The sequence below is a fragment of the Odocoileus virginianus genome, chromosome 8 (assembly GCF_023699985.2).
Source record: "Odocoileus virginianus isolate 20LAN1187 ecotype Illinois chromosome 8, Ovbor_1.2, whole genome shotgun sequence".
Taxonomy (NCBI): domain Eukaryota; kingdom Metazoa; phylum Chordata; class Mammalia; order Artiodactyla; family Cervidae; genus Odocoileus; species Odocoileus virginianus.
In genome coordinates, this window is record NC_069681.1 from 62,915,767 (window position 1) to 62,935,220 (window position 19,454).

Consider the following 19,454-nt stretch of genomic DNA (forward strand, 5'->3'; position numbering starts at 1 on the left):
TTGGAGTTTCAGATTCAGCATCAGTCCATACAATGAATATTCAGTCCATTTAGGATGGACTGATTAGATCTCCTGGCAGTCCAAGGGACTCTCAAGAGTCTTCTCCAACACCACAGTTCAAAGCCATCAATTCTTTGCCACTCAGTTTTCTCTATAGTCCAACTCTCACATCCATGCATGACTACTGGAAGAAACCAAAGCTTTGACTCGATAGACCTTTGTTGGCAAAGTGATGTCTCTGCTTTTTAATATGCTATCTAGGCTGGTCATAACTTTTCTTCCTAAAACAAGCATCTTTTAATTTCATGGCTGCAGTCACCATCTGCAGTGATATTGGAGCCAAAAAAAAAAAAAAAATTCTGTCACTCTTTCCACTATTTCTACATCTATTTGCCATGAAGTTGATGGGACCAGATGCCATAATCTTAGTTTTCTGAATGTTGAGCTTTAAGCCAACTTTTTCACTCTCCTCTTTTACATTCATCAAGAGGCTCTTTAGCTCTTCTTCACTTTCTGCCATAAGGGTGGTGTCATCTGCATATCTGAGGTTATTGATATTTCTCCTGGCAATCTTGATTCCAGCATGTGCTTCATCAAGCCCTGCATTTTTCATGATGTACTCTACATATAAGTTAAAAAAGCAGGGTGACAATATATAGCCTTGATGTACTCCTTTCCTGATTTGGAACCAGTCTATTGTTCCATGTCCAGTTCAAACTGTTGTTTCTTACCTACAAACAGATTTCTCAAAAGACAGGTCAGGTGGTCTGTTATTCCCATCTCTTTAAAAAATTTCTGCAGTTTATTGTTACCCACACAGTTCAAGACTTTGAGATAGTCAATAAAGCAGAATTAGATGTTTTTCTGGAACTCTCTTGCTTTTTCAATGATCCAGTGGATGTTGGCAATTTGATCCCTGGTTCTTCTGCCTTTTCTAAATCCAACTTGAACATCTGGAAGTTCACAGTCCATATACTGTTGAAGCATGGCTTAGAGAATTTTGAGCATTACTTTACTAGCATGTGAAATGAGTGCATTTGTGTAATAGTTTAAGTATTCTTTGTCATTGCTTAAAATGACCAGTGAAAAATTCTATGATTCACATGTAATTCAAAATATATTGACTTGAAATATTTATTTTCCAACTACTTTTTGGTTTTAAAATGTGGAAATTACTCTTTCTTTTTCCTTTTCTCTGATATAAGTCAGGTTGCTATATCTGAGATATGGGAAAAATAAACGTCTATCAGTTTTAAAAAAAGAGAATTTTTCTTTTACTATCCATAATCAAAATAATGTCAAATTACATATTTAAGTACTAAGTTTCAGTGATTTTACTCAATAATTTGGAACTTTATTCTGTAAGCATTTATTAAATAATTAACAAGCTGTGGCCCATGTGATCAGATTGGCTAGTTGTCTGTGATTGTGGTTTCAGTCTGTCTGCCCCCTGATGCGCTCTCTCAGTGCCTACCGTCTTAGTGGGGTTTCTCTTATCTTGGACATGGGGTATCTCTTCACGACTGCTTCAGCAAAGCGCAGCCACTGCTCCTTACCTTGGAAGTGGGGTAGCTCCTCTTGGCTGCCACCTCTGGCCTTGTCTAACTCAATGACCACAGTCTTGTGGTCAATGAAACTAAGTCATGCCATGTGGGGCCACCCAAGAAGACAGGTCATGATGGAGAGTCTGACAGAATGTGGTCCACTGGAGAAGGGAATGGCAAATCACTTCAGTATTCTTGCCTTGAGAATACCATGAACAGTATGAAAAGGCAAAAAGGTAGGACACTGAAAGATGAACTCCCTAGGTCAATAGATGCCCAATATGCTACTGGAGATCAATGGAGAAATAACTCCAGAAAGAATGAAGGGATGGAGTCAAAGCAAAAATAACATCCAGTTGTGGATGTGAGTGGTGATAGAAACAAAGGTCTGATGCTGAAAGAGCAATATTGCCTAGGAACCTGGAATGTTATGTCCATGAGTCAAGGCAAATTGGAAGTGGTCAAACAGGAGATGGCAAGAGTGAATGTCGACATTCTAGGAATCAGTGAACTAAAATGGACTGGAATAGGTGAATTACACTCAGATGACCATTATATCTACTACTGTGGGCAGGAATCGCTTAGAAGAAATGGAGTAGCCATCATAGTCAACAAGGGGTCCAAAATGCAGTACGTGAATGCAATCTCAAAAACCACAGAATGATCTCCATTCCTTTCCAAGGCAAACCATTCAATATCATGGTATCCTAAGTCTATGCCCCAACCAGTAATGCTGAAGAAGCTGAAGTTGAATGGTTCTATGAAGACCTACAAGACCTTTTAAAACTAACACAAAAGAAGATGTCCTTTTCATTATAGGGGGCTGGAATGCTAAAGAAGGAAGTCAAGAAACACCTGGAGTGACATACAAATTTGGCCTTGGAGTACAGAATGAAGCAGGGCAAAGGCTAACAGAGTTATGCCAAAAGAACGCACTGGTCATAGCAAACACCCTCTTCTAACTAAACAAGAGAAGACTCTACACATGGACATTACCAGATGGTTGACACTGAAATCAGATTAACTATATTCTTTGCAGCCAATATGGAGACATTCTATACAGTCATCAAAAACAAGACCAGGAGCTGACTGTGTCTCAGACCATGAACTCCTTATTGCCAAATTCAAACTTAAATTGAAGAAAGTGGGGAAAACCACTAGACCATTCAGGTATGACCTAAATCAAATCACTTATGATTATACAGTGGAAGTGAGAAATATATTGAAGGGACTAGATCTGATAGACAGAGAGCCTGATGAACTATGGATGGAGGTTCTTGATATTGTACAGCAGACAGGAATCAAGACCATCCCCATGGAAAAGAAATGCAAAAAGGCATAATGGCTGTCTGAGGAGGCCTTACAAATAGCTGTGAAAAGAAAGGAAGTGAAAAGCAAAGGAGAAAAGAAAAGGTATACCTATTTGAATGCAGAATTCGAAAGAATAGCAAGGAGAGATAAGAAAGCCTTCCTCAGTGATCAATGCAAATAATAGAGGAAAACAATAGAATGGGAAAGACTAGATATATCTTCAAGAAAATTAGAGATACCAAGGGAAAGATGGGCTCAATAAAGGACAGAAATGGTATGGACCTAAAAGAAGCAGAAGATATGAAGAAGGGGTTGCAACAACACACTGAAGAACTGTACCAAAAAGATCTTCATGACCCAGATAATCACGATGGTATGTTCACACAACTAGAGCCAGACATCCTGGATTGTGAAGTCAAGTGGGCCTTAGAAAGCATCGCTACAAACAAAGCTAGTGCAGGTGATGGAATTCCAGTTGAGCTATTTCTAATCCTAAAAGATGTGCTGTGAAAGTGCTGCACTAAATATGCCAGCAAATTTGGAAAACTCAGCAGTGGCCACAGGACTGGGAAAGGTCAGTTTTCATTCCAATCCCAAAGAAAGGCAATGCCAAAGAATGTTCAAACTACAGCACAATTGCACTCATCTAACACACTTGTAAAGTAATGCTCAAAGTTCTCCAAGCCAGGCTTCAGCAATACGTGAACTGTGAACTTCCAGATGTTCAAACTGGTTTAAGAAAAGGCAGAGGAACCAGAGATCAAATTGCCAACATCTGCTGAATTATTGAAAAAGCAAAAGAGTTCCAGAAAACCATCTATTTCTACTTTATTGACTATGCTGAACCTTTAACTGTGTGGATCACAACAAACTGTGGAAAATTCTGAAAGAGATGGGAATACCAGATCACCTGACCTTCCTCTTGAGAAATCGTATGTAAGACAAGAAGCAACAGTTAGAACTGGACATGGAACAACAGACTAATAATGAATAGGAAAAGGAGTACGTCAAGGCTGTATATTGTTACCCTGCTTATTTAACTTATTTGCAGAGTACATCATGAGAAACGCTTGGATGGAGGAAGCACAAGCTGGAATTAAGATTGCCAGGAGAAATATCAATAACCTTGGATGTGCAGACGACACCACCCTAATGGCAGAAAGCTAAGAATTAAAGAGCCTCTTGATGAAAGTGAAAGAGGAGGGTGAAAAAGTTGGCTTAAAGCTCAACGTTCAGAAAACTAAGATCATGGCATCCAGTCCCATCACTTCATGGCAAATAGATGGGGAAACAGTGGAAACAGTTGCTGACTTTTATATTTTTGAGCTCCGAAATAACTGCAGATGATGATTGCAACCTTGAAATTAAAAGACGCTTACTCCTTGCAAGGATAGTTATGACCAACCTAGACAGCATATTAAAAAGCAGAGACATTACTTTATCAACAAAGGTCTGTGTAGGTAAGGCTATGGTTTTTCCAGTAGTCGTGTATGGCTGTGAGAGTTGGGCTGTAAAGAAAGCTGAGGACCAAAGAATTAATGATTTTGAACTATGGTGTTAGAGAAGACTCTTGAGGGTCCCTTGGGCTGAAAGGAGATCCAACCAGTCCATCCTAAAGGAGATCAGTCTTGGGTATTCATTGGAAGGACTGATGTTGAAGCTGAACTCTAATACTTCACCTGATGTGAAGAGTGGACTTTTTTGAAAAGACCCTGATGATATGAGGGATTGGGGTCAGGAGGAGAAAGGGACGACAGAGGATGAGATGGTTGTGTGGCATCACCGACTCAACGGACATGAGTTTGGGTAGACTCCAGGAGTTGATGATGGACAGGGAGGCCTGGCGTGCTGCAATTCATGGGGTCGCAAAGAGTCAGACAGAACTGAGGGACTGAACGTAACTGAACTGGATGTTTTACTATTTGTACCTTAAAATTAAAAGTGATCAAGGACCAGTATAAGTTTCTCAGAGAAGGTATTTTCCTAAAGTTTTATATCTTAGTTTTCTTTCAGACTACTACACAATAATTACTATGCCATTAGTTATCCATAGATTTATACTGCATTTCAAACCATTGAAGGAAATTAATTTGTTAGTCTAGTCTTTAATTTGCCTAGTTAATCAGGTCTTTCCTTCTTTATTCCTCCATGGTTTATGCACTCAGACTCCTAGTAAACACCCACTTATTGAGTGTTCATTACATCTATATCACAGTTGTAAATGCTCTGTGAGATTCAATAATTGATCAGAAAAAACAAATCTTACTTTCACAAAGATTGTATATTCTCAGGTACAAATTCTAAATTACTTTAATACTATCTGGAAATAAATATAAACATTTTTAAAAGTTGGTAAATCATGGTTGCATTCTTTGCAACTTGGTTTGTTGTTCAATCACTCAGTCATATCTAACTCTTTGTGATTGCATAGACTACAGGACACCAGGCTTCCCTGTCCATCACCATCTCCTGGAGGTTGCTCAAACTCACATCCACTGAGTCAGCAATGCCATCCAATCATCTCATCTTCTGTAGTTCCCTTCTCCTTTTGCCTTCTATTTTTCCCAGCATCAGGATCTTTTCTAATGAGTCAGTTTTTCTCATCAGATGGCCAATGTATTGGAGCTTCAGCTTCAGCATCAGTCCTTCCAATGAGTATTTAGGACTGATTTCCTTTTAGAATGGACTGGTTTGATCTCCTTGTAGTCCATGAGACCCTCAAGAGTCTTCCCCAGCACCACAGATTGAAGGCATGAGTTCTTTAGCACTCAACCTTTTTTTTTTTTTTTTTGGTCCAACTCTCACATCCATACATGACTATTGGAAAAACCATACAGACCTTTGTCAGCAAAGTAATGTCTCTGTTTTTTTAACACATTGTCTAGGTTTGAGATAGTTTTTCTTCCAAGGAGAAAGCATCTTTTAATTTCATGGCTGCAGTCACCATCTACAATGATTTTGAGCCCCCCAAAATAGTCTGTCACTGTTCCCATTCCCATCTATTTGCCATGAAGTGATGGGACTGGATTCCATGATCTTCATTTTTTGAATGTTGAGTTTTAAGCCAGAAATTTGATAAGTAAGAGGAAGAATTTTCTCTAGACAATTGGGTGGAGATTTAAATGATGGGTAAAACTTTGATATGCTATCATAGGGGAAGGCCTTTTATAGTATAAAATGTGAGAGTCATGAAAGATAAAATGCAACATCACATATTTGTCACATATGTGTCAGTGTCACATAGATTAAACACTATTACACCAATAATTACAGTGATATTATTATTAGAAAAAAATATTTCTGCTCATTTCATGCATCTTATTAAAGACTGTAAACAGTCTTACATACATATCTGAAATGATGTACTGCCATCCACTCTGTTTAAAAGCTAAGCACCATAGGTAAAGCTGATCAGCTATCCAGAGTTCTTCACTTATGGGATTTTTCTTCTTGATTTTACATTAATTTCTGAAAGTCAGAAATGCCATCTGACATTTTTTGGAAATGATTATTTTAAAATAATTACTTTATTCAATATTATAATTATAGAAATGAAGTACTTTTTTTAAGAAATAAAAAAAAAAAAATGAAGAATATGCCACCTAACATCATTGGTATACCTTGGTATAGGCCAGCATGACAAAATACTGATAAGCTTCACTTTCTGATACTAAGAAAATATTCTAGTGCAAGCTTTAATATGCTTCTTTTGTCTTCACCAGATGTTTCTTTTCCGTTGCTATTCATCCTTTTCCCTATTTCATATCAGAGGATTCATATGTCTTTAAAATTTATTAACAAAGAAACAAATTCCGGTTTGAATAATTTATGAGTATATTATCAGTAGATTCAGTTTTTAAAATTTGGCTGGACCCATAGGAAATCCTAAAGATAAATCTGCAATTCCAGGAGCCCCATGTGCAATCAGGGCTTCCCTGGTGGCTCAGGTGGTAAAGAACCTGCCTGAAATGCAGGAGACTCAAGTTTGAACCTTGGGTCAAGAAGAACCCCCAGAGGAGGAAATGGCAACTCACTGCAGTATTCTTGCCTGAACAATTCCATGGACAACGGAGTCTGCCAAGCTGTATTCCATTGGGCTGCAGAGAGTCAGACACAACTGGGCAACTAATACTTTCACGTGCAATCACTATCAGAAAGTGGTTAGTAAGAAATATGGTCTTGGCACAAGTTCCATGGTGGATACGGACAGGAAGTAGTCAATTATGAGCAGAATATTTTTATAATTGATACAACAACTAAAAAAAAAAGTATTCACTCTTTGTTATACATAACCTGTTTTTTGTTTCCTTTTGGCTCAAATAATTCCCTTCACTTAGATTGTCTTGCAGGCTTCCCTAGTGCCTCAGCAATAATTTGTTCAAAATGCAGGTGATGCAGGAGATGCTGTTTGATCCCTGGGTCAGGAATATACCCTGGAGGAGGGCATGGCAACCCACTCCAGTATTCTTGCCAGGAGAATCCAGCGGATAGAGAAGCCTGGCAGGCTGTAGTCCATAGGATTGCAAAGAGTCGGACATGACTGAAGCAAGTGAGCACACACGCACATTGTATTGTGTCTGTGTTTACCAATATTCCAGTCAGCATTTACATTCTAATTCACTTATCTTATCTCTTGTGATATCTTCTCTGATCATGCAATTGCAATCCATGGTCTCTGCATTACTTCTCTATTTTATCTTAATGGCAATTTTTCCTTTAAAAGTCAATAATGCATAGCTACAGGAAAGCTGGCATTTAGAAAAGTAGCACTTCAAAATCTATTACAATTGCATTTTTTGCATGTAAAAGTAGCCCACTGAGTCACAAGGATGTTGGTGGTTGGATGTCAGAAGAAGGCTGTGTTATCTTTAGGGATCTCGGGAAGGGCAGGGTGGAATGGCATGAGATTTTATCATGTTCTTCAAAATGTTACACAATTTGCAACTTAGGAATGTTTTAATTTTAGAATTTTCCATTTAATATTTTTGTATCATGATTGACAACAGGTAACTAAAATGGAAAATGCAACAATTTTTTAACAACATTATTTAAAATAACTAAGGATTACATGAAATCATTCTTTGGCTTTTCATAAGATAAAAAATATATTCATTTATAAAAACACTTAGGACATATTTTTGTGGAAGATTTTTTACCAGAACTTTAAATTGCTTCAATGAATCAAACATAGATGGAGCCCTCAGAAGTAGCGGCAATGTGTCACACTGGAATATACTTAAATTTTTAACTTGCTCCTTCACAAGACTTCTTCCATTTTCCCTAAAATGATAATACAGGTTGAAGTTTGATTCGAAAACCAAAGGTCTGATTGTATTGCTGTCATAATCTTCATCAGATTGAATACTTATGTAATGTTAAAAATGTTTCAGATTTTTTAAAGTACTTTGCATATATTATTTCATTAAATAATGAACTTGAAACAGCCCTATGTGTTAGGTACTATAACTAGCTCAAGTATACAGATCAGTTAACTGATGCACAAGAGAGAATTATTTCACGTATCTGGAATATATACTTAAGAATGTGTTGATGAACTAACTGGAGGGGTATGAGAAAGGAGATTTATAAATACATCCTCAGTATTTGAAAATATTTCCTGAGTCTTTCTTTTTTTCTCATATTGATTTCCACCACATCACTATAAGACTCTGTAATCTCTCTTATATACCACTGGCATGGACTCACACTTTCTAATTCTCCATACCACATCTAGTATGATGTACAGTAACAAAAGTACAGTTTTGTCACTTCTCTGCATGAAACATTTTGGTAGCTTCACATTTTTCTTAGGATTAAAAAAATACTTATTTGTATCCAGAGCCCCATGATGTGTAGTACTTTTATTCTTCAACTTTAATGTATACCATACTGCCTGTTTCTTAATTTCCCAGTTTTCTTGTCATATTGGCCTTGCAGCTCCTCAGACACACTGCTTCTTCCTGCTGTAAAGCCTTTACACCAAAGTTCCTTCTTCCAAGAATTTCTCACCTCTGATGAATCCTAATCCTCCCCTAGTCATGACTTGTTCACTTTGGGCAAGAGTCATTCCTTTCATCGTGTAGACTGGTACTAAGTTAGTGCCCATTTGGCATACACCTCCCCTTTCCCCACCCACTGTACACTCTGCGGATATGTCTTACAGAAGCTATAACATAATTATTGGAAAGCTGTTTGGGTGGTGGGCTTCCCTGATAGTTCAGTTGGTAAACAATCTGCCAGCAATGCAGGACACCCCAGTTCAATTCCTGGGTCGGGAAGATCCCCTGGAGAAGGGAAAGACTACCCACTCCAGTATTCTTGGGTTTCCCTTGTGGCTCAGCTGGTAAAGAATCCACCTGCATTGTGGGAGACCTGGACTCAATCCCCTGGGTTGGGAAGATCCACTGGAGAAGGGAAAGGCTACCCACTCCAATGTTCTGGCCTGGAGAATTCCAAGTGCATGGATTTGCAAACAGTTAGACACAACTGAGTGACTTTCACTGTCACTGTCATGGTTACTGTTTGGGTGGTGAATAAATCCAGAGAATGGACTTGTATAATAATGAAATTGTGGTTAGCTGACTGCTAAACTTCTATGACAACTCCAGTTTCATATATCTACATAAAATACACATGTACACACACACACAAGACATGAATGAAAGAACTTAAGAAACTTGCAAGTTTGGCATATTATTGGTGACAGACATTCTGCCATTGTGCTAGAACCATAGTCATTTTCTAATGTGGCAGTCACTCTCAATCCTGACTGCACATAAGAATCACACATACGCTCAAAAAACTTTTTAAACATACCTGCGTTTAGACCTAAGCCCAGTACAGTGAAATCAGAATCTCTCTAATTCAGACACTGATTTTTTTTTTTTTTTGGAAGTTCCTAAATGATTTCAGTGGGCAGCCAAGTCTGACAATCACTATCTCAGTGAAGGAAAGAGTGAAATACATCAGTACAAATTGTGCTTTTTCTCTTTGCTTGTAGATCAAGAAAAATAATATTTTAACCCTCAATGATTTTTTAAGAGTGCATGTAAAATATCCCTAGTAACTTAGTCCAACTTGTTCTACCTGTGGTCAACATTTTAAAAATATATTTTCATTAACCAATGTGTATTTTACATCATAATTATATAGAGGAAGATATTTATAGAGAGGGTATTGTATATATTTGAAGAAGGAAATGGATACCTGCCCCAGTATTCCTTCCTTGAAAGTTCTAAGGGCAGAGGAGCCTGGCATGGTTTTTCAGTCCATGGGGTCACAAGAGAGTCAAACACAACTTACTGACTGAATAACAGTAAAAATTGTATAATTATATACATTTATAACATTGGGGAAAATGTCACAATTATTTTTTCTCTCCCTCTCTCTTTTTCTCCCTTTCTATAAATACATAAATACAGGTATTTAATATTTTAAGAGATTATTACAGAGTAATGTGAGTAAAATAAGTAAGTAAAGTGCTTACTTATCTATTTCCCTATTCCTCATTACACAAGGCTTTTTTGTTTGTTTAATTCTTTGCACAGAGCAATTGTAAAATGTTCATTCTTATAAGCTATTGCTTAGTAATTCATTGCTCCTGAAGTAAAAGTATATAATTATAGTGGAATTAAGTCTCCCTAATGATTAGTTATAAATATTTACTAGATGCTACTATAACCTCTGTGATGATTATAAAAAATAATTTAGAAAATAAAATAAAAAATAAATTGTGCTCAGAAAGTCATATGCATATTATGAAGCCACTGATGAGTTAGATATATTCTGTGACTTCTATTAAGGAATATTTATTCAACTCAATGATTAAGTTAAAAGAAATATAAATGCACTATTATTCATTTAAAAATAAATTTGTCTACCTAGGCAAAAGGAAATCTCATATTTCATGGTTTCATGATTTTTAAATTATTTAAATAATGGTAAATATATAAAAATTAAACAATACTAAAAATACTTTAAGGTTTTCATTATTTTTCATAATTAGAATATATATTCTCTTTAAACTGGAAGGACTGAGAGTTTAGAATAAAGTTAGCAGTGTTTTGAATGGATAATAGCAACATGGACAGATGACTTCTTTCTCAGGAAAACAAATTAATATACCAGTTGCATTAATATAAAAATAGTAAAACAAATATTTTGAGGTAAATTATGTAAGCATTAAATTTTACTTTCAAGCTGAACTTTTTGCAGGAGTTACCTGTCAAAATGACTGCCCCCAAGATCGCTCTTTATATTTAAAGACCTTAATATCCATTGTATTTATCTGTGCTTTAAAGCCCATATGGAAATGTTCAGCTTTAACTTGTGGTATTTTATCTGACAATTAGTAATGGATTGATGCCTTCATTGAACTATCTTGAAGAAAATTTATACAAAATTTTCTAATATTATACTGCAGAATTTTCAGAGGTAATAAAACTATGTCAAAGCTGTATATTGTCACCCTGCTTATTTAACTTATATACAAAGTACATCATGTGAAATGCTGACCTTGCCAAAATTGCTGGGAGAAATATCAACAATACACAGATGATACCACCCTTATGGCAGAAAGTGAGGAAAAACTAAAGAGTGTCTTGATGAAAGTGAAAGAGGAGAATGAAAAAGTTGGCTTAATACTCAGCATTCAGAAAATGAAAATCATGGCATCTGGTCTCATCACTTCATGGCAAATAGATGGGGAAATAATGGAAACAGTGACAGACTTTATTTTCTTGGGCTCCAAAATCACTGTAGATGGTGACTGTAATCATGAAATTAAAAGATGCTTTCTCGTTGGAAGAAAAGCTATTACCAAACTAGACAGATTAAAAAACAGAGATACTACTTCACTGACAAATGTCCATCTAGTCAAAGCTATGGTTTTTCCAGTAGTCATGTATGGATGTGAGAGCTGGACTATAAAGAAAGCTGAGCACCGAAGAATGGATGGTTTTGAAATGTGGTGTTGGGGCAGATTCTTGAGAGTCCTTTGGACTGCAAGGAGATCAAACCAATAAATCCTAAAGGAGATCAGTCCTCAACATACACTGGAAGGACTGATGCTGAAGCTGAAACTCCAATACTTTGGCCATCTGATGCGAAGAACTGACTCATTGGAAAAGACCCTGATGTTGGGAAAGATTGTAGGCAGGAGGAGAAGGGGACGACAGAAGATGAGATGGTTAGATGGCATCACTGACTCAATGGACAAAAGTCTGAGCAAGCTCCAAGAGGTGGTGATGGACAGGGAAGCCAGGCATGCTGCGGTCCATGGGGTTGCAAAGAGTCGGAGACATGACTACTGAACTACTGAACCACTGAACTGAACTGAGGCACTCTTAAAGGATAGGTATACCGAGATGCAGGAAATAAGGGATTTTTTTTTTTTTTTTTCAGTGTCACACATCTGGTAGAAACAAACTGAAATTTGAGCTCAGGCAATTACCCTCTATTGTCAGTGTTGCCAACAAAAATATTCTGCTGTTTCTATCAACATTTATGATACCAATGAAACGGACCTATTAAAGTTGCTTAATCATACAATGTAATAGCATATTCAATGGAAAATAATAAATGAATGCCTCACCTAACAACCTGAATGAATGTTATAAACATAACTTGAAATCGAGAAGACACAGTATTTTTTTCCTACACCTAGCCCTGATATTCTCACTCAAAATACCTTGATTAATTAAAGAATTGTAATATATAAAGTCATTAAATTATATTTGTATGCTTATTGTGCATATTCCCCATTAAAATATTATAAAGTATTTAAAATTTTATAAAAGCTAGATCATAATATTTTCACTAAATATTGTTAAATTTTTTCCAAACTGCTACACTTAAATAACAATTTCATAATAAAAATATCTGTTCCAATGTTTTTAACAGTTTTTGATATTGAAACACTTTTAAAATGTTTAAAATATAAAATATGATTGTCAAAAACTCTCTCAAAGATGTTTTATTTATATCCTGATTATTCTGATTATCAGCTATATCAAACATTTTATATGCTTATAGGACCTTCACATATCCTTGTCTATAAAGTTCCTCCTCTGTCCATGGGGTTGTGAAAGAGTTGAATGTGACTGAGCAACTAAACAGCAATATAAAGTACAAAATACCTGGCAGGCTATAGGGATTTCCCAGGCAAGAATACTTCCCAGGCAAGTACATACATATGAACTTGAAGGTTCATATGTAGGGGACTTACTATAACCTCAAAATTAAAAATATCACAGATCAATTATTTTTATAGGGTATATAACTGAATAAATAGTCACCAGCAAATTAAAACTTGCATAGTAAAATGCAAAAAAGCAAAATGTCTGCCTGAGGAAGCCTTACAAATAGCTGTGAAAATAAGGGAAGTGAAAAGCAAAGGAGAAAAGGAAAGATATGCCCATTTGAATGCAGAGTTCCAAAGAAAAGTGAGGAGAGATAAGAAAGCCTTCCTCAGTGATCAGTGCAAAGAAATAGAGGAAAACAAAAGAATGGGAAAGACTTGAGACCTCTTCAAGGAAATTAGAGATACCCAGGGAAATTTTCAGGCAAAGATGGACACAATAAAGGACAGAAATGGCAGGGACATAACAGAAACAGAGGATATTAAGAAGAGGTGGCAAGAATACAGAAGAACTGTCCAAAAATGATCTTCATGATCCAGATAATCACGATGGGTGGTCACTCACCTAGAGCCAGACATCCTGGAATGTGAAGTCAGGTGGGCCTTAGGAAGCATCACTATGAATAAAGCTAGTGGAGGTGATAGAATTCCAGTTGAGCTATTTCAAATCCTGAAAGATGATGCTGTGAAAGTGCTGCACTCATTATGCCAGTAAATTTGGAAAACTCAGCAGTGGCCACAGGACTGGAAAAGGTCAGTTTTCATTCCAATCCCAAAGAAAGGCAATGCCAAAGAATATTCAAACTACCGCACAATTGCACTCATCTCACATGCTAGTAAAGTAATGCTCAAAATTCTCCAAGCCAGGCTTCAGCAATACGTGAACCGTGAACTTTCAGATGTTCAAATTGGTTTTAGAAAAGGCAGAGGAACTAGAGATTAAGTTGCCAACATCTGCTGGATCGTTGAAAAAGCAAGAGAGTTCCAGAAAGACATCTATTTCTGCTTTATTGACTAAGTGAAAGCCTTTGACTGTGTGGATCACAATAAACTGTGGAAAATTCTGAAAGAGGTGGGAATACCAGACCACCTGACCTGCCTCTTGAGAAACCTGTATGCAGGTCAGGAAACAACAGTTAGAACTAGACATGGAAAAACAGACTGGTTGCGAATAGTAAAAGGGGTACGTTAAGGCTTATTTAACTTATATGCAGAGTATTTTTCTGGGCTCCAAAATCACTGCAGATAACATGCAAAACAAAGGAAAACAATCAAAGGAGACCAATAGAAATATTGTAGTCATTAAACATAACCAGACATTCATCTCCTTCTGAAGGGATATAAGTAATATTCTGGACCATATCTTGTGAGCTATTTTAGAGACACTGAAACCTCCACCAGGTGGAGAGTTTAACTACATGATGACCAGACTGTAGTCATGACATAAGCTGCCACAATTCTGAGAACTGGCCTCAAGAAATGCAACAGAAAATCTCCTGGAACTGAAGATTAACTATATTTAAAACAATCTAGATGGTGCTGGTCAGACTATTGGTGACCAACTTCAAGATGACTGTCAAAACTGACTGTGGTGTTTCATCAAGTAACTCCCTCTTTCCACTATCAAAGCTCTTGTGGGGGTGGGGGGTAGTAGGCTACTTGGAGAGGCACCTGCCCTTCTAACACTGTACCTTGGTTGCTGACATTCAAATAAACCAAACTTTCCACCAATCTGGCCTCTTTGATGGCTTTTGAGCAGCAAGCAAACAGACCCCTGGGTTCTGTAACACTTATTCTATTTTAATTAAGCATTTATTGACTAAGTTCAATGAGATCAGAGACTTTTTTTTATTCACCTATATGTTCTTGGCACTTTGGTGATAAGAAAAATTCCTAACACATAGTAGACATTCAATAAACAGTAGTTGAATAAGTTAATGAATCCATGAATAGATTAAAAGTTTATCATTTTACTTTCACATCTGTGTTGAGACACAATTCCCCATGAGTCTTTCACATTTTTGCACAACTTTTAAATATGGCAGTGAATTCCCCTCCCTCAAATTTTTATAACAGAAAGACTAGTAAGATAAAGATAGTTCCTTTCTCCATAGTAAATGGCAGTCATGCTTAAAAGCATGAAGAGAATGTCTCCTTCTGGAGCAATGAGTATATAAGTTTATTGTCCATTATATATTAATTTGCTTCCAACTTCAAATGAACTTACAACTTATTGAATGTACAGATTTCATCTAACTATTGTCAAAGCAAAAAAATATATATATAATAAGGTGTAATAGATAAACAGACAAGGACGACTTTATTCAATGCTATTGCAATAAGGAAAAGAGGTCAGAATTGAGGCTAAAAGCACCTCCACTACAACAAAGGGAAGGGGGAAGTTTTTAAGAGCTGGGATGCATGAGTGGATCATAGGTAGTCTATGTTCACAAATTGGACTTATTTAAATAAAGGTAAATTGAATTTCTTATCTTCCAAACAAGAGGTAGACTTACAACTTGAAGCAAGGTGTCAGATGAAATTAAGGTCTTACTCTTGCACAGAAACTGGGATATAAAAACACTAACTTTCCTGCTGATTATATTCCTAGGTTCTTGAGAAAGAAAGGACGGGGCTGTAACACTAGCAATAGATTTTTTAAAAGACTAACTTCTCAAAGGGACAGAAAACTTGGAATTTGCAATTATAAGTTGTTTAAAGTAAGTGCTTTAAGGAATGTGAGGTCAGGATTCTAGAGGCAAGAGAATCCCGTCTCAAGTCTGGTCAACATGAAGGAGATGTTAAAGTCCTCTTGGCATAACCAAGACTGGGAAATTAGGGCTTGGAGAACTGATAAAAAAAAAATGTTGATACTCTTACTATTGCCATTGTTATGGTAATAACTATCTTTCTTCTATGACCCAGGAGCCTTGCGTCTTCTCTCAATATACAAACTTTTGTGGCAGTCTAACTTGTCAGCTAGCAAATAGGGTAAGAATCACAGATACTTCAGAGCTCTTAACAATCAGACATTGTGCTTTGAACCTTGTAGAAAATTCACCAGAATTCCCCTAATGAGACCACTTCAGTAAATATAAACATAATATTTAAATACTTAGTGATTGTTTAACATTTAAGAAAATTCATTTAATATAGAAATGAATTGACAGGAAAAAAAAAAACAGTGTGTAAAAGTTGCATGTCTTCTATTGCTTACTCATAAATAATTTAATTGCTTGCATTTAATAATTTCAGCTTATAAGAAAAGAGGTATTGTATTTTCTAAGCTTTAGATACATTTATTATGTCTTGACAGGGGAGCCAAAACTTAGAGGACCCTAACCTGAAATTCAAACTAATTATATTGCACTGCTTAACGCAGTTTTGCTGAATGTGAAAAAAAAAAAAAAAAGTACTTTAAATTACAGTGTAGAAACAGTCTTCAAAAGTAGAGGCATAAGATGCATCATCTCTGGCTTTTAGATTTTGAATCTTCATATGATCATAAATAAGAAAATATATTTTCCTTCATAAAGCATCTAGGTCATAATATTTATATGGATTCCTTTATTTTTTTTGTGAATGAGATGGTTCAATTAATAGTGACTAGTTTCAACCTTAGTGAAATCATTTGTTAACAGATAGAGCCTATTCTGAATGGCATAACAGCTGAATAACAGCTTTTGCTGTGAATTTGATTTGAGAGCCTCACTGTGCCATGATTCATTCACTTTTTATCTCTCCTTTACTGAAGGTGTGACGGTACTGGAAGGCCCTATCTATGCTGTGGGAGGCCATGATGGCTGGAGTTATTTGAACACAGTGGAAAGGTGGGATCCTCAGAGTCAGCAGTGGACATTTGTAGCTAGCATGTCAATTGCCCGAAGCACAGTTGGTGTGGCAGCATTGAATGGCAAGTGAGTACACTATCTTTTTTTTTTTTTAATCTGAAAACAGATTTTGAGTGAATGTTCTTTTAAAATAACATTTAGCAAACTGCTTTGAAAAAATTCTTTTTTAAAAATTTTGGTTTCGATTTTTTTTTTTAAGTTTAGTCTTCATGGATTATTGACAGTTCAAGACTGTGTATTTTCCTGATAATCACTTATAAAATAATACAAACAAAAATGACAAGAATGACCAAAAGCAACCCCAAACCCCCAAAATATACAGAATAGGGAATTCTACTCAATACTCTGTAATAATCTAAATGGGAAAATAATTTGAAAAAGATGATACATGTATGTGCATAACTGAATCACTTTCTTGCATACCTGAAACTAATATTGCTAATTATTATTATTATGTAGTCGCTAAGTTGTGTCTGACTCTTTTGAGAACCCATGGACTGTAGCCCTCCAAACTCCTCTGTCGATGGGATCTCCCAGGCAAGAATAATGGAGTGGATTGACATTTCCTTCTCTGTGGGATCTTCCAGACCCAGGGATTGAACTCCAACATAACATAAAAATTAAGAATAGCCAAAAAAATTGAAAACAAAATGAAACAAAAAACAACAAAAATTCTCAAATTTCTTAATCTTAATTACTTGTTTAAAAGCATCAAATATGTTTCATGAGAATAATGTGAGCTGCATATTTTAACATTTCTGGTGAAATAGTCTGAGGAGCCTTTTGAAAGACTACCAAAAGTTTGGTACTTAATGTTTTTTGCCTGATTGTATCAATCTCTCTACTTTTCTCCTTTTCCATTCCTATCACACTAAGTCAGGGATTTTCAAACTCAACGCTGATAATATTTTGGGTCAGATAATTCTTTGTTGGCTGTGAGGCTCTGCCCTGTGCATGTGCAGTGTTTAGTAGCAGACTGGCTTCTATCCACTAGATACCAGCTGTACCCACCTGCCCAATGTGATAACCAAAAGAAGGCCCCAAATACTGTCTAATATATCCTCTGGGGTGGCAAATACACTCCCTCTCACTGCCATGAGAAACTCTGCCCTAAACAATGATAATAACACCTCTGGCATGGACTGCTGTAGAAGTTTCCAGTCTCCTTCCTTCTCTTCCCACTAAAGTCCACTTGCTAATGCAACCAGAGCTGCTTTGCAAATACAGGTAATGTATCAGTTCTCTTCAAGAATCAGTTCTCTTCAAGAAAGTCTTAAAATTAGAATACAATGCCTACCTCTAAAGTCATCCACTGGATCTTGTTCCTGCCTACTCTACATTTTTTTCTCAATACATCACCCAAATTGCCCTTTCATCTTTGCTTCAAATGCAACAACTCTAACTCCAGTAAATCCCTTTGAATGTACTTTTTTTGTTTTCCCTAAATGCTATTCCTTACAATCTTCACATGCTTGAGCTTTTATCATTGCTCAAATTTAATCTCAAAATCTGTCCACATAAACAGTTATTTATTCCTTCTCTTATTTAAAATAGACCACCCTGCACACTATCCCAAATTGTTTACAGTTGATAAAATTACATATGCTATTGTTTTCTATTTTTACTAAATATACAAGGTCAATAAATGTTGGTATCTGTAACACTCATTATTTTATCCTTGGACATATTGCACATTCAATCTATTTACTGAATAAGTGTTGAAAGAATTGCACATCCAATTAAGTAATAACTTTTGAGAATTTAATTACCTTTGACAATTTTTTCCTAAATATATGTGAGTATCTATAAAGTTATTATTATATCTAATTGTTAAAATATAAATAAACTGCTTCCCTCAGCTAAATTGTACATATATGCATTCTTTGGCTTTAAAAATTCTAGGAAATTCACATTTTAATGGCTATACAGTAATTTCTTTTATGCCAAAAAATTCCCACAAAAACACACAAAACATTATAAATGTAAGTGAACACTATAAATTTAAGTAACTAGTGCTGGCCTGAAATAAGCTGACTGCTAAATATGACTCCAGCAAAGGCAGGCTTATTCAGAATTAGCACAGAATTGCAATTTTGGATCTACAATAATGGTGAGCATATGCATGTCCCAAAGGTTAAGAGGAAGAGAAAGCTTTTATAGAGAAAAAGGAAGTTGGGAAGGTTAGAGTAAACAAAGAGTGTTTTTTCCCTGGCTTAGTCATTTTCATGAAAAATAAGAGTCTTTTTTTTCTGTTGTGCATGTGTGTGTGTGTGTGTGTGTGTGTGTGTATTGAGTCATTTCTAACTCTTTGTGACACCATGGACTGTGGCTTGCCAGGCTCCTCTGTTCATGGGATTCTCCAGGCAAGAATAATGGATCTGGTTGCCAATTTCCTACTTCAGGGCATCTTCCTAACCCAGGGATGAAACCCATATCTCTTGCATCTCTTGCATTGGCAGGTGGGTTCTTTACATTGCACCACCTGGGAAGCCTGCCTTCCTGTTGGGCTCTGCTATTATCATAGGGCGTAAGAGCTCCCTATTTCCATCTCTCAGTTGTCTTTAATTGAGTTTTCTGTTTATAAATTGTTTACACTGGTCTCTGCCTTTT

At 36.3% G+C, this 19,454-nt stretch overlaps 1 protein-coding gene across 1 annotated transcript in view; it reads left to right on the forward strand.

The window, feature by feature from the left end:
- Window positions 1-19,454, forward strand: part of KLHL1 (kelch like family member 1) — a 489,854-nt gene that overhangs the window by 409,599 nt on the left and 60,801 nt on the right. Inside the window, exon 8 of the mRNA XM_070471593.1 lies at window positions 16,748-16,910. Within this exon, the coding sequence (XP_070327694.1) occupies window positions 16,748-16,910 (163 nt within the window). The remainder of the gene's footprint in view (window positions 1-16,747; window positions 16,911-19,454) is intronic.